The sequence below is a fragment of the Podarcis erhardii genome, assembly GCF_964252035.2.
Source record: "Podarcis erhardii genome assembly, chromosome: 17".
Taxonomy (NCBI): Eukaryota; Metazoa; Chordata; class Lepidosauria; order Squamata; family Lacertidae; genus Podarcis; species Podarcis erhardii.
In genome coordinates, this window is record NC_138515.1 from 12,162,620 (window position 1) to 12,184,670 (window position 22,051).

The 22,051-nt window shown below is 43.9% G+C and overlaps 1 protein-coding gene across 2 annotated transcripts in view; it reads right to left on the reverse strand.

The window, feature by feature from the left end:
• The window catches only part of DENND4C (DENN domain containing 4C), an 87,667-nt gene that overhangs the window by 39,075 nt on the left and 26,541 nt on the right, over positions 1-22,051 (reverse strand). The window contains exons 4-10 of one of the 2 annotated variants that reach the window (XM_081844756.1): positions 20,956-21,025; positions 18,217-18,386; positions 16,787-17,028; positions 10,435-10,501; positions 8,267-8,325; positions 6,459-6,603; positions 4,696-4,871 (exon numbers count right to left, since the gene is read on the reverse strand). In XM_081844756.1, coding sequence (XP_081700882.1) covers positions 4,696-4,871; positions 6,459-6,603; positions 8,267-8,325; positions 10,435-10,501; positions 16,787-17,028; positions 18,217-18,386; positions 20,956-21,025 — 929 coding nt within the window. Of the gene's footprint in view, positions 1-4,695; positions 4,872-6,458; positions 6,604-8,266; positions 8,326-10,434; positions 10,502-16,786; positions 17,029-18,216; positions 18,387-20,755; positions 20,781-20,955; positions 21,026-22,051 lie in introns of those variants that run through there. The other variant, XM_081844757.1, reaches the window with a different exon arrangement.

The following is a 22,051-nucleotide window of genomic DNA, read 5'->3' on the forward strand; positions in this document are numbered from 1 at the left end:
GATTGGGCATCAGCAAGTACATGACTGGCAAAAATAAACTCAGCTTTTTATATTCCTCCTGGTGCTTGAGAGGAAGGTTTTGGAACATTTAGGAGAAATAAAACTGCAAACAAAAGAAAACCACAGTGCGTGACATTTAAAAAAGGGGGGGAAACCGGGATACGGGATTTGTGGATTAATACTTAATGTCATGTGTTACCATTGCTAAGGCCAACAGTTAAATGTAGAGGTGTATTCAGATATAGAGGCTAGATTATTCACAGCTGGATTCGGTTCTTAAAATGGGTGAGATGGAGAGAAAGCCCTACAAGAATGATATCAGGGCTTTTAGAAGAATACTTGCTTCTCCCTGACACAGATATGCATTTAGGGGAACCCTGCAATTAAACAGCAGGCAGTCTTCAGCAGCAACAAAAACTAAGATGAGAAAAAAATATGACCTATCGACCCGCCCAATATCTGCACACGAGCAGCTTCTCATTGTCACTTCTGTTAATAGACTCTGAAAGCAACTGAAGTCAGACAATGTAGAGGACCGTCTGATGAATGAAAGCTATTCAACGTTTTTCTGGCACTCAGTAATGCCTCCATCACTATGGTATAGTTAGTAGCATCAGAGTCACACACAAGACCTGCTTATCTGTGACAAGTGTCTTATCTGTGACAGCGCTTTGCTTTTCTGAGAAGTGCTATTCTTCCTTTTCCTCAACGCAAGGTCATCTTGGCAACTGTTCCTGGGTAATTTTGCGGTGACCAATGTAAGATCTGTATGCTTCTTTACATAATACTTTGTGTTTTAGTTAATGTCACCTAGCTCCAATTAACATTAAGCTATTCGTTTGTTGGCCGACTTAATCCTCGCTGCAAAAATGATCAAGAATTGTGCCACAGGTAGTTTAAACGCTTTATTTTAACCGTGTTTTAAAAGGTGCAAATAACAGTTTTGCAATCTCAACAATTTATCTGTAATTTGGATAAGTGTTTTCTCTAAAGGCATGGCTATATATTTTTCTAGAAAGAGCTAATGTTTCACGGGCAAGTGTCAAACTTAACATTTATTGCAAACTGTGGGGAAAAGGTTTTTCTGTGACCAACATAACATGTGACACGCAGAGATGGCTAGATCAAAACAGAGATGGAGGATCAAAACTTCAACAGAGAATGGGACAAAAAGGTTGTATTTAAAAGAACACTGTAGACACTTGAACTCTTTGGCAGGTTTTGAATAACCCTTGAAATGTTACAAAGACTTTGGATATTTTGAAGGACTCTTAATTCGGATGAACTATAATATGCAGTTGATTAAGATATTTAAAGGACCCACAGAGGGGAGGAGGGAGGTCCTAAGATTCGGAAGAATCTTGTTTTATCCTTAATATTAAAAAAAAAAGTGTGAATTTTTTTGTAAAACCAATAATTTTTTTTAAAAAAAACAATGTGAAAATTCATTGATAGACACCCAAAAATAAAAGCTTTCAAAGCAAGACCCAGGTCCATGAGGGAAGTTGTAATGTTCACAAGAATTTACACCTGGCTATGGCAACACCTTAATGATTTGTTTCTTTCTAACCCAGAATATATACCATTTGTAGGGAAGACAACTGCCATAGAAAGTTCCCCTTTTTAAAAAGAGGATTTCATTCTAATGAATATCATATTGCATCACTTGGCTACTATCTGTTTTATATTCCAGTCTCAAGCCCAACAATTACTGACCCCAGTGGCCATTTCTACTTCTGCACTTTATTTTAGTACCGGGGTCGGCAAACTTTTCCGCCGGCAGGCCGGATCGGCCGTACGCCGGAGCACGCACCCCCGTGTGCATGCGCACACACCTGCTGCTCTTTCACCTCTGGCTTTCGGAGCCATGGCAGGGGAGGAGGCAGCGTCTGTGGCTTCCTATTGGCTGCAAGAGCTTCCTGCAGCCAAGAGGAAGCCATAGCTGCATCCCAGAAGTCAGTCCCCGCACGGAGCAACCAGCGCAGCGCACCAGTTTAGCTCCACGCGGGGACTGACTGAGTGGACGGCACGGGCCAGCAGCCAGCTTAACAACTCCCTCGGGCCATATCCGGCCTACGGACTGTAGTTTGCCGACCCCTGTTTTAGTACAATCGCATAAGGACTTTCTTCCCAGTGTTGGTGGTGTTAATTTTAAATTATGTTGCGGCTCATTTGCACTTTGTGTTCAGAACTGCCTTTGACCTTTTGCAGGATTGCACTGTTCCCTGATGCAAGGCAAGAGACCTTCACGTCCTTGGGGGGGGGGAGGAATTTTGTCTCTCTAGGTCAGGTGTGTGGAAATTCCAGCCCATGAACCAATCTTGGCCCGCTGGACTTCCCCATGAAGCCATTTCTGGGCATGTATCCTATACTATATTTTAACAGAACTCCAGATATTAGAGTCGTTCACAGGTTCCCCAGTATAAAACTGTGGACTAACAGGTTTATCATTGTGTTTGAGAAGCAGTTTAGGTCTTCTGCTTCTGATGACTTCCTGTCCTGAAAAAAACAAGGTGTTGTTTTGGGACCACAAGGCAAGCTGTAGAAGATCCCTGTTGGATCAGGCCAAGGGCAAGACTGCTCTAGATCATTCTCATCACGTCAAGCCATGGTTCGGTGTCAGATCTAAAGCAGCCCATTGATTTGTACTAAAAGTAGCACTAACTGTAATGTAGCTTTATCGTTTTGAACACAGGTCTTGCACCAGATCAAGCGCACAGCCACAGGCAAATACATGCAACTAGAGGCTGCCACTCTTGCTCCCATTACTCTGCAACCCTGCCTACCCCAATCTATTACCAAGCCCCCCCCTTTACATCTGACCCAAACCCCCATCCCTTCACTGCTCCTTCAGCCCCATCCCAGCCTACCTGCTAAAACCCCCACTCTGTTTCACCAAACACCATCCCCCCCAGTTTGCTCAGAACTCCCCCCATCCCCTTGCAACTCACTCCAATCCAAAGACCACGCTGTGGCTGCCCCAGTGGTCTCCCTTCCACTACCCCCCAAAAAACTGACCCAGAGAAGAAATTGTGAGGATGCATACACTACCCTCCCAAGTGCTGTTAGAACTACATTAGAGCAAACAGTTACTGTATTTTTCGCTCCATAAGACACACTTTTTCCCTCCTAAAAAGGAAGGGGAAATGTCTGTGCGTCTTACGGAGCGAATGTGTGGTCGATCGCTGGCTCCCTTGCCGGCCCCTTGCCCAGGCTTCCATTGTTGAATGTTCTGCAGATGAAGGCTGTTTGTTTCCCCAGCAACATGGGACTGGCTGTTTAGGTTACCTGTCTGGAAACTGTAGAAGCAGCTCCCTTTCCTTTCCTAAAGAAGCTGCAGAACTGTGAGTTGAACCCCATAAAAACAGGATTTTTTCCCCCTTTGCAAAGTAAGCTCAACAACTTTGAGCTGATCCTCAAAAAGGGGGCTTTTCCCCTTTGCAAAAGAAGCTGCACAACTGTGAGCTGAGCCCCCCAAAAACAGGGCTTTCCCCCTTTCCTCCTCTAAAAACTAGGTGCATCTTATGGTTATGGTCGCTTATGGAGCGAAAAATACAGTATTTGAATGGACTCCACTCCCATTGGCTCTGACCATTGGCTCTGCTGGCTGCACCTTGGTGGGCTCAAGTTCCCCATTTCTCAGAAGGCCAATAACAGCTCGTGGTACAGGCCATGACATCTGCGCCTTCAAAGCTCCGCCGTGTCATTGCTGGTCAAGCAACAACCGTGTAGCCAGAAGCAGAGGCCAGGACATTTAGACCATGAGATCACAGAATTGTAGAGATGGAAGGGACGGCGGGGGCCTTCTAGACCAACCCCCTGCAATGCAGGAATCTCAGCTAAAGCATCTGTGACAGATGGCCACTCAACCTTTGCTTAAAAACTTCCAAGGAAGGAGAGTCCACGACCTTCCGATGCCGTCCACTAACAAATATTTGCCTTTTGGAAGCCAAGACTTGGTTTTCCACTGGTTTCTAATCTTTGACATGCTTTCTACTGTATCTGAGTTTTTTTCTGTTTTAACGTATTTTTTGCTCTGTAAGACACACTTTCCCCCTCCTAAAAGTAAGGGGAAATGTGTGTGTGTCTTATGGAGCGAATGCAGGCTGCGCAGCTATCGCTGAAGCCAGAACAGCAAGAGGGATTGCTGCGCAGCAATCTCTCTTGCTGTTCTGGCTTCATGGATAGCCACGCAAAGCCTCTTCAACAACATTTGATTCAGAATATTTTCCCCCTTGTTTTCCTCCTCTAAAACGCAGGTGTGTCTTATGGTTGGGTGCGTCTTATAGAGCGAAAAATACAGTAAGTCTGGGATCAAGAGCAGTTTGCATGAAGCCACACACAGATGGGCTTCTTAGGCTCCCCTCTTAAACTCATCTTAAAAATGAAAGCGCAGCTCACTCCTTCAGTACCATTCACCAAACTACTCCCAAAACTCAGGAAAGGGTATCTAAAGCTACAGTTGGGGCAGCAGGGAGCAGACGGAAACCAAAAAGCAAACAGAATGGCCTAGTATTCAACTCGAATAACTTACAGGAATCTAACGGACTTTGGATCTATTTTAAGGCCAATTCACTGGATTGAATGGATAAAATAAATACATTCAAATTCACATTAATGCCTTAAAACACAGAGAGACATACAAACACAAAAAACAGGATATAAACAAAAACTGGGGGAAAAACAACCACTTACATGTACACCATGTTTGTATCTAAGTCAATGCAAACCACATCTTGTGGAGGGTCATACAGATCAAAGTATCGGGAGTCAACTCCAACTATGAATGGGACGGGAGCACTGAGCACCGTTGCCAGAGACAAAGGACAGAGGGGGATGTAGGGACACTGCCACTGAAATGGGAAAATCATCTGAAGGAAAAACGAAAACGAAACCCATGTATTAAAACATAAATGAAAAGTGATGTAGCGTCAAGTCATTCTCGTAACACGGACCATCGCAGCAAGAACTGCAGCAGCAACATTATAGAATAGCAAACTCAAAACTGTATATAAGAGATCCAAATTTGTTGTTTTGATAATTGCCAGAGCTCCTGCAAGTCGAAAAAACAGAAAATTTAGCTTCAAGGCAGGTTTGGGTGTATAGACAAAACAGTTAACAAACATCAAGTATCAACAAATGCACAAAAACAGTTAAGAAGCCATTTTGGCATGTATTTGGCAGCATAATTGTAATGATGATGATGATGATGATGATGATGATAATAATAATAATAATATATCTCAAATAACGTCATTATCATATCGCTCAAATAACAGAAGCATTTTCCCCTTTCAAAATCCTGTGATTTCTTCATGGATAGGAATATCATTTAAGAAATAATTCACCATTCACTTTGAGTTGAAGAAAGTAAAAATAAGATGGTTTGACCAAGATGCACAATTCACAGGACGAATAAAAGAAGTGTTAGAGCTACAGACATGCAAAGGTAGAGGGAGGGGAAATGAAGAGAAAAATCAGACATAGCTATCTCTCTTTTTTGCAACACACAGTTTCTGTCACCAGACAGCTCCATTTAATCAAAAGCTGTTGTGTTCATGGAAAGGCACCAGTTGGATACATCTGTGGTATTCTATCAGTCTAAAGACTTGTTTCAAAACCCTTGCCACCAACATTTTAAAAAATGAACGAACAGCTTGCAATAATCCGGATGATGGATTCAGGACTACCTGAGCTCTCCCAATTTTGCAATTTTGCAAATATAGAAAAGCACAATCTGCAGTTGTTCAGATGCTTAAACGTTCCTTAACAGCAAAAAGCTGTAAAATCACTTAAGACTACTCTAGTATAAAATTCTTCCCCTCTAGGTAACTGAAGCTGAACAATCTACTTCTCCAACTGTGCCTGAGCTGCTTCCATCCAAGTAGTAAAAATTACTACTGTCTAGGACTTTGCATATTTTCCCCAGAAGTAGGTTGATCTCTTCAATTGTCATGGGAGGCAAACTAAGCCCCGGGGGCTGGATCCGGCCCAATCACCTTCTAAATCCGGCCCATGGACGGTCCGGGAATCAGCGTGTTTTTACATGAGTAGAATGTGTCCTTTGATTTAAAATGCATCTCTGGGTTATTTGTGGGGCATAGGAATTCGTTCTTCCCCCAAAAAAATATAGTCTGGCCCCTCACAAGGTCTGAGGGACAGTGGACCGCCCCCTGCTGAAAAAGTTTGCTGACCCCTGTATTAGATGGTCAGTGCTACATTAGTTCTGAAAACGGTAGAAAGGAAGAAAGGAAGGAAAAAAGAACAGAGGGAGATAGAGAGGGAGAGATTAATTCACAAAGCTGTCTAACTTTTAAAACCTTGTACGAGTCAGCAAAATGAAACATGAAAATGTGAGGCCAGCAATAGAATAGGCTGCCTACTGAAATTAAAGGGCTGCTCCAAAGTCTGCAGAAATACTGTTATTTCAGCTTTAAAGGAGAACATGTCATACTTACAGCTGCCACAGCTTCCGCTACTCCAGTCAGCACAGCTGGTCGGAGAGAGTGCAGCAGGATCTTGCTCTCCAGCAGCACAAAGAGGAGTAAAGTGGCACAGTTTTCTGGTCCAAGATTCATGAGCAGAGTGCTGAAGTTTGCTCCACTAGAATGCAATCAGAAGATTCAGAAGCGCAACGTTCGTTATTCGTCATTATACAGCTACCAACAGAATGCATCGTGCTGGACAGCGACGCAAGTCAGTTCTGTCCTTTCCCAGGGCAAGTATCTGGTTGTGCTGTGGCAGCTCAAGTTATACCCTATGTGAGGCAAGGATGTATTGCCAGATAGACCAATTTCGCCCATCCCCACCCCAAATCACCCTGCTACACCGGGCAGTGGAAGCTTTTGTTAAACGTACGACAGGATTTTATAGTGGAGGCTAGTAAAGGTAAAGGGACCTCTGACCATTAGGTCCAATCATGGCCGACTTTGGGGTTGCAGCGCTCATCTCACTTTATTGGCCGAGGGAGCCGGTGTACAGCTTCTGGGTCATGTGGCCAGCATGACTAAGCCGCTTCTGGCGAACCAGAGCAGCGCACGGAAACGCCGTTTACCTTCCTGCTGGAGCGGTTCCTATTTATCTACTTGCACTTTGATGTGCTTTCGAACTGCTAGGTTGGCAGGAGCAGGGACCAAGCAACGGGAGCTCACCCCGTCACGGGGATTCGACCCGCCGACCTTCTGATCGGCAAGTCTTAGGCTCTGTGGTTTAACCCACAGCGCCACCCGCATCTATAGTGGAGGCTAGGGCCAGGCAATATCTGGTTTTCAACTTTGTGACATATCGCCAGCTGAACATTGTGGTACACCAATATATCACAATATCTGAAATAAGGATGGAGCTATGTAGGGGCACTGGCTGCCTTCACGGTTTTCCCCACATTGTGATTTTTGCATAACACACAAACACACACACACACACATCACAATTTCTGATATATTGCCAGGTCAAAAATTACAAAACTGCTATCATGATATGGACTTCAAACTGGTTTGGAGCAATATATCAATACATCACCCAACCCTAGTAAGTGGCTGTCCACTGGTAAAGGGGAAAATAATTTCCCAGTACAGTGGTACCTCAGTTTTCAAACGTAATTTGTTCCGGAAGACCGTTTGAGTTCTGAAACATTCAAAATCAGAAAACCCAATAGCTGACAGCTAGGCCTCAGGATCTTGCACTCAGCGGAAGCTGCGTGGCATGTTCGACTTCACAGGCGTGTTTGAAAACCAAAGCATTTACTTCTGGGTTTACGGCATTCGAAAACTGAAATGTTCAACAACGGAGACATTCAAAACCGAGATACCACTGTAGTGTGGGCCACTGTTGTTTACTGTGAGGGAAGGAAGAGCGAAGCACATCAAGGCGCTCATCTCGCTTTATTGGCCGAGGGAGCCGGCGTACAGCTTCCGGGTCATGTGGCCAGCATGACTAAGCCCCTTCTGGGAAACCACAGCAGTGCACAGAAACGCCATTTACCTTCCCGCTGGAGTGGTACCTATTTATCTACTTGCACTCTGACGTGCTTTCGAACTGCTAGGTTGGCAGGAGCAGGGACTGAGCAATGGGAGCTCACCCCGTCGTGGGGATTTGAACTGCCGACCTTCTGATCGGCAAGTCCTAGGCTCTGTGGTTTAACCCATAGCGCCTCCCGTGTCCCATGATGCACATATAGCAAGTTAATAAATAGATAAATATGCGTGCACACACACACACAGTATCTTCAAACATTTGTTCGTTTTTCAGAGTTATCAACTATCATTACCTGAGTGGCAAGGGCGTAGCAACCGGTTGCGACAGTATTAACGTATCATGCGCAGAGAGCTGTAAAACGACAAATGCACAAATATTAGTGAGCCGACAGAAAACTCATGTAAGCGTTCTAATCAACCATGTGTGAGGCATGTGCGTCACATGGTATTGTAGGATCGGGAAGACCCTGGGAGGCGTCCAACACACTTGCTGTGGCAGCAGAAGGAGGAGCTTACCGTATTTTTCGCTCTATAGGACGCACTTTTTCCCCTCCAAAAATTAAGGGGAAATGTGTGTGTGTCCTATGGAGCGAATGCAGGCTGCGCCGCTAAGCCCAAAGGCAGAACAGGGAGACGGAGCGCTGCAGAGCGCTCCGTCTCGCTGTTCTAGCTTGGGGATGGCTGCGCGCAAAGCCTCTCGAGGGCACTGGGGTGCCTTCACCCCGCTGTCCTGCAGAGGCTAGCAAGGCTGTTCCCAAGCCAGAACAGCAAGACGGAGGGCTCTGTCTCACTCTTCTAGCTTGGGGACGGCTGCACGCAAAGCCTCTCCAGGGCAGCGAGGTGCCTTCACCCTGCTGTCCTGCAGAGACTAGCAAGGCTGTTCTAGCTTGGGGATTGCTGCTCACAAAGCCTCTGTAGGGCAGCGGGGCGCTGCGCTCCAAAGGCTTCAGGGATCTTTGAGGCTGGCGGTGGGGGAAAGCAGCACTTCCCCCCACCGCCAGCCCCACAAGCTAGGGTGAATGCACCTTGAACGCACCTTGTTTTAGAGGGGGAGAACAAGAAAAAAAAAATCCCTATTCTCCCCCTCCTATGGTCCGGTGTGTCCTATAGAGCGAAAAATACGGTAGATTGCGGAACAGAAATTTTCCTCCTTTTCCTCTCTCTGGGTGCTCTCTAAATTGTTTTTGGGGTTCCCCCCCACCCTCCAGAGCAGGTTGGGGAGGGTGCAGAGCAAGAATGGGGAGAAGAAAATGGGAAAGCTACGTTGCACAAATGGAAAAGCCTTGCGCTAACGGATTAAGTCTATTATATACTGTCCCCTGTTTGCTATATCATTTACACCTCAGGCTGCTTATTGAGATTAACTTTCGTGGGTAGCTCAGTTGGTTAGAGCGAGGTGCTGTTATTGCCAAGGTCGTATGTTCAATCCAGTGCCAGATTTACGTACAGTGGTACCTTGGGTTACATACGCTTCAGGTTACAGACTCCGCTAACCCAGAAACAGCGCTTCAGGTTAAGAACTTCGCTTCAGGATGAGAACAGAAATTGTTCTCCCGCAGCACGGCAGCAGCAGGAGGCCCTGTTAGCTAAAGTGGTGCTTCAGGTTAAGAACAGTTTCAGGTTAAGTACAGACCACCGGAACGAATTAAGTACTTAACCCAAGGTACCACTGTATAAGCTAAACAAGCTGTAGCTTAGGGCCCCACTCCCTTGGGGCCCCCAAAAAATTTAAAGGAAAAAAACCTGGATGTACATTTCCAAAATATAAGATAAAAAACAAATACAGTGGTACCTCTGGATACGAACGGGATCAGTTCCAGAGCCCTGTTCGCATCCTGAAGCGAACGCAACCCGCGTCTGCTCGTGCCGCGATTCGCCGCTTCCATGCATGACGTCATTTTGACCGTCTGCGCATGCGTGAGTGGCGAAACCCGGAAGTAACACGTTCCGTTACTTCCAGGTTGCCATGGAGCGCAACCCGAAAGTGCTCAACCTGAAGCAACTTCAACCCGAGGTATGACTGTAAAATAAAACCTACATACAGAGCTTAATAATTATTTCACTATTGATATACTTCTTAATTGTATTTCACTATTAATACACTTCTTCTTAATTGTATTTCAGTTCAACAATTACTTTGATAAAGTACATATTTTGTTATGTGCAAATGCCTTTAGATACCTATGAGGTCCATAAATTATCATATAGCATATATTGAACACAAAAAACAGCGACAATTTGTTGTTGACAAAGGACAGCTGGACATAGAAAGGGCCCCATTACCTTCAGGTGCTGAGGGCCTCATCAAACCTAAATTTGGCCCTGGTTCAATCCCCATATGGGACAGTCCCTTCCAACTGTATGATTCTACGTAATACAAAGCAATTCAACACGGAAGTCCCACCAGCACTACAATACTAAGCAGCATTCCTGGGGCGCTCAAAGTATTTAACTTACTTACCTGCACAAGAATTCTTGGTCTTTGGGGAGAAGGGAAAGGTATGTTGTGCATAAAGTGGGATATGTGCCTGCAAAGACAATTATAGATATTTGTCATCTCAAAACCATTAAGTCTGAATTTAAAGCACACTCACTATTTTAAAAAAGGATTTAAAAAAAATATCGAATGTAAACATGCCAAATGAATTTAGTAGCCACGTTCATAGCACAACTGAAATTTCACAGTTTTTAAATGATGCAAAGAGGAGCACTTCTTTCAAACCACTAAAGGTAAATTCACCTTTCCAGTTCAGAGGCTTATTTAAGCTGCTAAACGTCAGCACTTAAAGAGTTAAGCACTTGCATAAATACTGTATTTTTTGCTCTATAAGACTCACTTTTTCCCTCCTAAAAGGTAAAGGGAAATGTGTGTGCGTCTTATGGAGCGAATGCAGGCTGCGCAGCTATCACAGAAGCCAGAACAGCAAGAGGGATTGCTGCTTTCACTGCGCAGCAATCCCTCTTGCTGTTCTGGCTTCTGAGATTCAGAATATATTTTTTCTTGTTTTCCTCCTCCAAAAATTAGGTGCTTCTTGTGGTCTGGTGCGTCTTATAGAGCGAAAAATACGGTAGGTCTGCAACTCTACCCAGAAAATCAAAACCTATATATTGTTCATTTGCATGTTCAGAATTATCCCTTGAAACAACACTTGAGACTAAGGTAAGAAAAGAATTTTCCTCCTTCCTTAGAACATGGATTGCAGATAGTTTGTGCTTCCTGTAACAGCCATTTTCGCACCTGAAAATATTACTGCTCAAGAGTAAGCCTAAGAGCTGATTTAAGCATAGCTGGAAAATAGCTCTGATTTAATTAAGATTGGAGTATGACTTCCTTTGATCTCAAGCCCCTTAGTGTACAAGAAATTGTAAATGCAAGGCTTTTAACACCTTCTCTTTTGTTTGTTTCAGAAGAGCTGCATAGTATTCCTACTGAAACCTCTATCAGCGCGCGCACACACGCACACGCACACACACACACACACACACACACAGAAACACACAAACTTTCTGAATAAATCACTTTGGCAAACTATTCTGCTGGCACATACCTCACTTTGACAAATAGTTTTTTATCTTTTCCTATGACCAATGTTATAACTGCGATGAATAAAATCATTCCAAAGTACCTGCAGTTGCCAGATTCTGCACAGGAGAAAGTTCTGAGATTTTAATTAAAAACAATTCAGAGTACTTTTCTGCAGGACTTAAGAAAAGCTGTACCTGCCAGAGTCCCCACCGCACAGTAATATTAAAGGCACTAAATATTTATTCTATACATAATCAGGCAACCTTAACAAACTTTCATTTTATTTAATGATTTTTTTAATTTTTATTTATGGTTTTCCAAAATGCAAGCGTATCTTGCGTACCTTGGATTCTGAAGTATTTGTATGTTATATTTTTGACAAGAAGAACCTATTAGCCCATCTTGCCTCCTAGTTTCGGGTAACCAATGGAGAACCATTGTTCATTTGTCCATATTACATTATTATTTTGTACTATATCCTATTTCTTTTTTCAATTCAATAGTCATCTTAGAAGGTCAATATCAGAACTATCTGATATCAGGAATCACAAGACAGAGAAACCAGCAGGAGAACACTTCAATCTCCCAGGACATTCTATACAAAATCTCAAAGTAGCTGCCTTATTACAAAAGAATTTCAGAATAGACTGGAAAGAGAAGTTGCTGAATTGCAACACATTACCAAACTTAAAACCATGGAGAGACCTGGTCTCAACAGATACATTGGATTCTTATCTCATTATACATGATGAAGCTATTTTTGGCCATCTCACCCCTTGTTTTTTCCTGTAAGACCAATTGCAGTCATTAACAGTCGTCAACAGGTCTACCACATCTATCAGCCAATCACCCATTCCCACCACCCTTCTGAGTAATACCCCTCCCCACCCTCTCACTATATATAAAGGTCTAGTGACTTCTGTTTCAGTGTATCTGAAGAAGTGTGCATGCACACGAAAGCCCATACCAAGAACAAACTTAGTTGGTCTCTAAGGTGCTACTGGAAGGAATTTTTAAATTTTTAAAATTTTGTTATCCCTGTGTAGCTAGTGGATTCTTTGAGTGGTACTGGTTGGTTATGTAATGAATAAAACAATGACAAGTATTAATAAATTTGCCTGATTGCTTGTTTTTGTGCAGGGGTTTTTATTTCTTTTCTTTTTTGCAATTTTAGTCTGAGTTATCTTTTCCATTAAGGTTGTGTACGAAATCCTTTGCATCCATTGTTACAGAGCAAGATTGCTTTCCAGTGGCAGGCTACTGTTTGGCATGCTGCCACAAACAGAAAGGCGACCAGTTCTGTAGGTTTCAAATCTGCCTGATAATTATTCTCATCTTAAAGGAAATGCACTGAGTCTGAGACAAGAGGCCACAGCTTCGTGACAGTACATAGGTTTTGCATACAAAAGGTCCCAGAATGAAGCTCCATTTAAAAGGAAATAGGTAAGGATAATCTCAGGCAGCTGAGGCTGAGGTGATGATTCAGATAATTCGGACAACTTCTACCAGCTCCATGAAAAAATTCAATCAAAAAACAACTGATTGGTACTAGGTTGGGGAAGGTTGGACACTGGAAAACTGGTACCAGCACAAGTCAGCAGCAATGGACCAGATGGGCCAAGCAAAATACAGTATCCTACTGTATTTTTTCGCTCTATAAGACGCACCCGACCATAAGACACACATAGTTTTTAGAGGAGGAAAACAAGAAACAAGAAAGCAATGCAAAGCCTCTTGAGTGAAGAGGCAGGAGCGCTCCAGCTGTGCTCAAGAGGCTTCGGGAGACTATCCCTGAAGCCAGGAGAGCACACCGATCCCTCTTGCTCTTCTAGCTTCAGCGATAGCTGCGCAGCCTGCATTCGCTCCATAAGACGCACACACATTTCCCCTTACTTTTTAGGAGGGGAAAAGTGTGTCTTATAGAGCAAAAAATACGGTAAGTCATCTTTGTCTTACAACTCAATTTTGGGTACAACTGTTTGAAAAACAGAGACATCACCTTACCAACAAAGGCCCATATAGTTAAAGCTATGGCTTTCCCAGTAGTGACGTATGGAAGTGAGAGCTGGACCATAAAGAAGGCTGATCGCCAAAGAATTGATGCTTTTGAATTATGGTGCTGGAGGAGACTTTTGAGAGTCCCATGGACTGCAAGAAGATCAAACCGATCCATTCTGAAGGAAATCAGCCCTGAGCACTCACTGGAAGGACAGATCCTGAAGCTGAGGCTCCAAGACTTTGGCCACCTCTTGAGAAGACTCCCTGGAAAAGACCCTGATGTTGGGAAAGATGGAGGGCACAAGGAGAAGGGGACGACAGAGGATGAGAGGGTTGGACAGTGTTCTTGAAGCTACCAGCATGAGTCTGACCAAACTGCGGGAGGCGGTGGAAGATGGGAGGGCCGGGCGTGCTCTGGTCCATGGGGTCACGAAGAGTTGGAAACGACTGAACAGCAACAATTTGAAAAACACTCCACACATATCAAATCAAACTTATTTCAAAACAAGCATGATTAACTTTAAGATTACTGAGGCTTACCCTCATCAAGAATATATGGAATTGCAGGCTCAGAGATCCATTATATTATGGCCCTTTGGATTGAGCAAAATGGCTCTCAAATTCTTTTTCCGTATCCTAGGTTCAAAATGGCACCATAACCAAGGCTTCCTTGATGGCCGCTTTATAATTATGGGTCTTTCAGAGAATATTCTGAAAGCACTTGAGGAGCCTTTTGGTTTGGACCAAATATTGGCGGTTTTGACAGCACAATCCAATATAGTTTTACTCAGAAGTTAAGTATCACAGAGTTCAATGAGACTCCCAGGTAAAGGTGCTGAATATTACAAACTTAGTTCATCAGATAATATCCCGCTACTTAGCAGTGAGGGCAGGAACTGGATGTGAAAAGGAGAAACACTTTGTTGAAGGTTTCAGCTCTACTTTGATAACAAAAGAAAAACTGTCTTGAAAACTTCAATGAAAACCATTATCTCAAGCAGCAGTAACTGAACACTTTTGGTTCTTGTTGCTTAAAGTGGCAAAGGAGCTTATGAATTTAAAGGCTTCTGTTTACCCCCAAACAGCAAGAAAATTCTCTTCATTTGCACATTACTCATTTTAAATATAGAAGGAAGTTCACTATCTTCTTTTTTTTAGCTTTTAAATTACTTTCTTGAACTTAAAAAAAGGTAACACAAAATCAAAATTATCCATAACAAATAAACATCAAAGAATCATCAATATCTATTACACCTTAACTCAGTTGTCTTCTAGTTCCATTGACTTCCCATCAACTCCATCTAGCTTTAAATTTATATTTATCTAGCACACTGTTTGTGTCTATCTTAAATAATTGCTTAGCCAAGATATTGTACTTTCTTAAACCTGTTCGGTGTATAACAAAAGCTATTCAAAGGCTGCCACGGATTTCATATTGTCACAAACTTTTATGTAACTTTTAAATAAACCCCATTTGTTGAAAAATACTATCAGTGGTTCTGTTGTCACGCAGATATAAACAAACATGGTTATCACCCAGGAGAAAGAGGGCAGTGCCATTCTTGCATCTAACTTTTCTCTCTCAGTTTCCGAGCCACCGTGTGCTCAGATTCTGCATCACTGAGCTCCTGATGAACTGTAATGGAAAGAAACTAATGGCATGAATGTTTCTCTTCCGTGCTGTTTCCAGATCAGGGGCTCATAAAATGGGTAAAGCAAGGCTGGGCAATGACTAGAGCACAAGGGGTAAAAGATGTCCTGTGAAGTTGACCAAGTGCAAGAGGAATCATGGCAAGACCTCCATCACAGCCTCAAGGTGACACCCAGTGCGGTTTGTTTGCACTGTCTGTTAACATCTCCTCCAAGGCGTGGCGTTTGGGACCCTATGAAGCCCACTGGTGGTGGCAGTTGATAAACAGATGGCAATTCTAAATTCACTGCAGCCTCCCACCTGCAACTCATATACCGTACTTTTCCGTGTATAAGACGAGAGTTTTTTTACTGTAAAATAATGTTAAAAATTGGGGGTTGTCTTATACACGGATAGTGCAGAGGTGGGGAGATGGGCTACTGGTTGCAGCCGCGAGCAGGAGCTTGTCAGCGGTGATTGGTGGATGCGGCAAGGGCTGCTGTGGATTGGCTATCACTGCAGCAATTGGGCGTGCGATTGCAGGCTGCTGTTGGCAAACAGGCAGACACTAGGTGGCTTTGGTGACACTTGTGATTTGTAGCGTATGTCAGTCGAGTTAGTGATTTTTGGCATCCCCCCCCCCCAATAAAGCTCAATAGCTGTGGGCCATCTCCCCCCATTTTCTTAAATTGGAGTTCCCAAAAATAGGGGTTGTCTTATATATGGGGGAGTGTTAAACACAGAAAAATACGGTACATGTTTGTTGCACTTGTAGAACTAACAGGACAGCATTCGTAGTCCAGAGAATGAAGTACTGCTATTGCCATGCCTATTATGGCAATAATAACTTAGTTGGTGACGCCAGCTTCTGGCCTGTTCTTCTGACCTTTTAACGCAAAGCTGACAGGAAACGGAAATGGCATGAGGCCACATAGCAGCAGGTTTTGTTTCTTCCCTAACAGCACACCAATGCACAGCGGGACACAACAGGAGTTCTCCTCCAACTCTGCTGCTTTCACTTTGAGATCTTCAAGCATGTGAGAGTATAAAAGGTAAAGGTAAAGGGACCCCTGACCATTAGGTCCAGTCGTGGCCGACTCTGGGGTTGTGGCGCTTATCTCGCTTTATTGGCCAAGGGAGCCGGCGTACAGCTTCCGGGTCATGTGGCCAGCAGGACTAAGCTGCTTCTGGTGAACCAGAGCAGTGCACGAAATGCCGTTTACCTTCCTGCCGGAGCATTACCTATTTATCTACTTGCAACTTGACATGCTTTCAAACTGCTAGGTTGGCAGGAGCAGGGACCAAGCAACGGGAGCTCACCCCGTAGCGGGGATTCAAACCGCCAACCTTCCGATCGGCAAGTCCAAGAGGCTTAGTGGTTTAGACCACAGCGCCACCTGCGTCCCTATAACCAGCCCCTATTTTGTGCCATCCCTATCCTACAGAAACTTCTACTCACATGCAGCACAAGAGACAAAAGAAAACCCAGATGCCTTTTCAGTGTGCAATGGCTTGGCAGTGGAAAACCACAGCAGTAATTCACAGCATGCACCACAGCTTAGCAATAAGAATACCAGAATGAGCATCTTTGTGTAACCGTCCCTCATTTTCGCAAAAGCCGTGAAAACAAGGAGCAGACTTGGAAGACTTCCTACTTACTTTTCAATGGGAAGAGGATGCGGTCCAGACACGGAAAGCTTATAGATGAACATGAGGAATTTTCGGAAGGCTTCAAAGAAAGGCCAGTGTGACAGAAGGCAGATGCACTTGTTGGAATTTATGGATTTTGAGGTAACCACTTTTCTCTCGACAGCTGTCAAGAGGCCCAGCTGCATGTGCTGCTTTTCCGACAGCAGCTCTCGCGAATAAGGCTCGTAAAACTGGATAGCAGCACCGTACACCTATAGGAGGAGAGGAAGAGCCCCGTAAATAATTACCTCCAGCAACTGGAGGAGAAGGGAGTTATCTTGAATCTCTAAACATGGAAAGAAAGAGATATTCTTCTATTCGCCCACTCCCAAGATTGCTAGAATACACGATTTAGGTAAAGCTCAAAGTGTGATACAACAGTGCTATAGGACCCCAAAGTGAAATCAGTAGCTGGTATCCCAAGTTACAGGGAAACAGGCAGAGGGCTTTTTTGGTAGTGGCACCCGCCCTGTGGAACGCCCTCCCATCAGATGTCAAAGAGAACAACAACTACCAGACTTTTAGAAGACATCTGAAGGCAGCCCTGTTTAGGGAAGCTTTTAATGTTTGATGTATTACAGTATTTTAATATTTTTTTGGAAGCCGCCCAGAGTGGCTGGGGAAGCCCAGCCAGATGGGTGGGGTATAAATAAATTATTATTATTATTATTATTATTATTATTATTATTATTATTATTAGGGCCCATTAACATTGAGAGAAGGGAAGTTACAGGGAACCAGGCAGAGGGTTTTCTCGGTAGTGGCACCTGCCCTATGGAACACCCCACCTTCAGATGTCAAGGAAATAAACAACTACAGTCATAACTCTTCTTACATTTGCTTCAGGTTAAATCTATTCAGGTTGTGTCCCGCGGCGACCCGAAGTACCAGAAAGGGTTACTTCCAGGTTTCGCCACTCGCGCACACTCAAAATGACATCACGCGCATGCGCAGAAGCGGTGAATCACGACCCGCGCACACGCAGACGCGGGTTGCATTCTGCTCATGTTTCGAATGAGGCTCCAGAACAGATCCTCTTCGCAACCAGAGGTACCACTGTATTTGACTTTTAGAAGACATCTGAAGGCAGCCCTGTTTAGGGGAGGTTTTTTTAATATTTGATGGTTTACTGTGCTTAATGCTTTTAATTTGTTTGAAGCTGCCTAGAGTGGCTGGAGAAACCCAGTCAGGTGAGCAGCATATTATTATTAACAACAACACCATCACCATTTCTGGAGTAAAATATTATCTACCATGTATATTAAACCGGGATGCAATACGACAATTTTACAGGTCAAGGAACTATGCAGGTTTGGGCTTTGATATACAAAAAAGAAAGGAAAACAGAAGATTCTAACTGTGACATATGAAAACAGAATGCTATGTTTCTCAAGACATACCTTTTCTGCACTTGAGGCAGTCAGAACAAATGTTGAGAATACAGGCAGCGGGTATTTGGTTTGAGGGTCCCAGCATTCAATGGTGGCCCCCATTGGAAGACAGAAGAGAGGTACAGATTCTGATAAGGGGAATGACTCATAGTCATCTTCTGGGTATCTGAATATCAAGCCTTTCCAAAGGGAAAACAATGAGATACAAGCATGTTTCGCGTTATCTTACTCTGTATGGAGATAACAGAATATACGTATAGAGCAATGTTAAATGGCCATGGTCATGTGTTCGAGCCTCATTCTGGCGAAAGATTCCTGAATTGCAGGGGGTTGGAAGAGATGAGCCTCATTGTCCAACTCCACAATTCTATGATTCTCCCACATTTGAAGGACATTCATCTTAGCCAGGGATGGGGGCACAAAAATGGGACAGGGGTCCTTCTCTTTTTTGCTTCACCAACTCCAGGCAGGCTGAGGGGCAGGAGGGTCAAACCCTTTGGGGGATCTACAGGGTTTGGGATCCAAAAGATTGCAATTCTCCTGCTCCTCACCTGAAGTGCCCTGTTTTGAAGCCTGGCAACGCCAACTGATGGAAGGAGAACCAACAGCTGGAGCTTATAGCCCACCTAAGCTGAAGCCTCTCCAGAGTCGAACCCACTAGTACCACCAGCGCTCTTTTCTGCCAGCAGAGAAGACACCATAAATCACTTTACCCCATCACCAGTGATCAGCACCAGGGAGTTAAGGGTTGCACTCACAAAGTAAGAAAAAACCTGGATAAGGCTGTATGGTATCAGGAGCAAAAACCCATGACTAATCCACATAACGTGATTGGAAAGCATGTTGCAAAACAAAATTCAAAACCATTATGGTTTTTTTTTAAACAACCATTTAGGCAGCCATGTATCATGAACTTCTGCTTCTAAGTGAAAATTTGGCTTTAAGCCATAAGGAAGGCTGCATAAAAGTGCCAAGCAACGATTGGATCACCTTGGATCAAATCTATATTTCCAGGTGTCATAAGAAAGCTGCAGTGATAGAGCAGGATAGTACGCACCCTGGAAATAATCTCTTTCAGCCTCTGCCTTCTGGAAGAAGGTACAGGGTTATAAAGACTAGGACTAGCAGCCTGAGAAACAGTTTCAATCCAAATACAATTTTGGTTTTAAACACAGTGTAAGGTAGTCTCTATGGGAGTATATTGTATTTAATTATGGGATATCAGAGTTTTTAGGGGGTTAACCAGGCTGGGATAGCTGAGATAGCAAGCGTGTTGGTTTTTGAATGTCTGGTGTAGATTTTTTCAATTTCATTGTTCTGTATGGGACAATGACAATAAAGATTATCGTATCGTATCGCTTGTGCCATTCAAAACGGTTACGTTATAAATTCGCCCCAAAGGAAAAAGCCAACACCTCTATGATCAGTGCTTTTTGCTATAGCACGCTGGAACATTAAAAAACAAGCTATTGTGTTTGCCCATTTGCCTTAAGGAGTCAGAATGGTTGCACTAGCCGAACCTCTGGAACGGATGAGCAGGGAGGAAAAAGTCCTGTTGCATCTGCTGGCTCAGTGCTAACTGTCCAACGATTCCATGCCGACAGGCCCGTTCACTTTACCCCATGCTTCTCATGTTGTTATTTTGTAAGGAACTCTTGGGGTAAGAGCAACATCTTGGGGCAATAAACAGAGTTTCCCCAGTTATTCCTGGCTGCTGCTCCTTCACGGAACTGTGAACACACTTCCAAGCTTCTCCATCCATAGTCCTTTCTGGCTTTACAATTTCTAATTCATTTATTTTGCAGATTCTGCAAAATTCGCTTCAGTTGAAATGAAATCCAGTGGGTCGAATAGTGTTCTAGAGAGACCCGGGTTCAAATCTTCACTCGAGGTGATGAAAGGAATAAAAGGGGGCAGGGCGCAATGAGAAACCCACGTACTCTGAGTTCAGTGGAGGAAGGATGGCAGAATACAAAGAACAATGTATAATCAAACGTCTTTATTCAATGAAGTGGATGGTGTTTAAGGTGGAGTAGTGGAAGCTCTTTGGCATCAAGAAATCCCAGCCGGCAAATTTAGTAAGCGGCAAAGTAATTTAAAGTAAATTTAAGGTAAAGGTTCCTTTGACCATTAGGTCCAGTTGCAGACGACTCTGGGGTTGCGCGCTCATCTCGCTCTACAGGCCGAAGGAACCAGCGTTTGTCCGCAGACAGCTTCCGGGTCATGTGGCCAGCATGACTAAGGCGCTTCTGGCGAAACCAGAGCAGCTCACGGAAACGCCGTTTACCTTCCCGCCGGAGCGGTACCTATTTATCTACTTGCACTTGACGTGCTTTCAAACTGCTGGGTTGGCAGGAGCAGGGACCAAACAATGTGAGCTCACCCCGTTGCATGGATTCAAACAGCTGACCTTCTGATTGGCAAGCCCTTGGCTCTGTGGTTTAGACCACAGCGCCACCTGCATCCCAAAGTAAATTTAAATCAGTGCTAATATTATCTAATATTATTATCTAATATTATCTGCAGTATATGGAAATAAATAACTTACCAGCTTTGTATGCAATGGAGTTCGAAGCTGGTTTAGTGCTGTGGCCCTACCTTATTCATGTACCCCTATGATGTTTTAGTTCATAATTCTGTATTGTGTTTTATTTCTGTTTTTATTTCTGACTATCGGTCGAATAAAGGAAATTGATTGATTGAATCAGTGCTAATATTATCTGCAGTATATGGAAATAAATAACTTACCAGCTTTGTATGCAATGGAGTTCGAAGCTGGAACGGACTTCTTGTAACACAGGTATACACTGGAACCCCACTGCGAAGGCACCAAAAATTAGATCATCACCAAAATCAGTGTGTGGGAGAAAGAGAAAGCACCAAACATCACGGGAGAATGCCTTGCCTTTCAAAACCCTCCCAGAGCCAATTGCATACCAAAAAAATTGTTCACGCCTGCACATATATCAGTGGCCGGATTCTACTGAAGTTACCAGTTGATGCTGCAGTCAGTCTTTAGATGTAAGACCATAGGGGGGAAAAACCAACCTACCAGGACAGGTGAAAATATATATATATATATATATATATATATATATATATATATATATATATATATATATACCCCGCCCTCCCCAGCCAGAGCCAGGCCCAGGGTGGCAGGGTGGCTAACACCAATAAAATTCAGAGTAAAAACATAACAGGGGGAAACGGGGGGACGGGGGAACGGGACCTAATTTAAAATGCAGCCTCATTTTAAAAGTAGCTGATAAATTAATATCATAAGGGGAGGGAAACATAGGGGTCAGACCGAGTCCAAACCGAAGGCCAGGCGGAACAGCTCTGTCTTGCAGGCCCTGCAGAAAGATGTCAAGTCCCGCAGGGCCCTAGTCTCTTGTGACAGAGCGTACCGCCACGTCGGGGCCAGTGCTGAAAAGGCCCTGGCCCTAACTGAAACCAATCTAACCAATAACAATAACAATAACAATAATAATAATATTTATACCCCGCCCATCTGGCTGGGACAGCTTCCAACAAAAGATTAAAAGTACATTAAAACATCAGTCATTAAAAATGTCCCTAAACAGGGCTGCCTTCACTCTGCTAGCACTTTCTTTCTACACTGAGGGCCGTCTCTACTTTTTCCCCCCCCTTTTTAGGACTTCCGGTTCAGCTGCGGACTAGGGCGGGCAGCGGAAACCGCTTGTCCAGGCCGCTGTGAGGGGCCTGGAAGGGAGCACGGGCAAAGCACCTTCTCCAAACAGCCTGAAAGAAAACGTTCGGGTTCCGGAAGGAGCCGTCGGAGCTCCAAAATCAAGAGCAGACATACAGCGCGATCAAGACC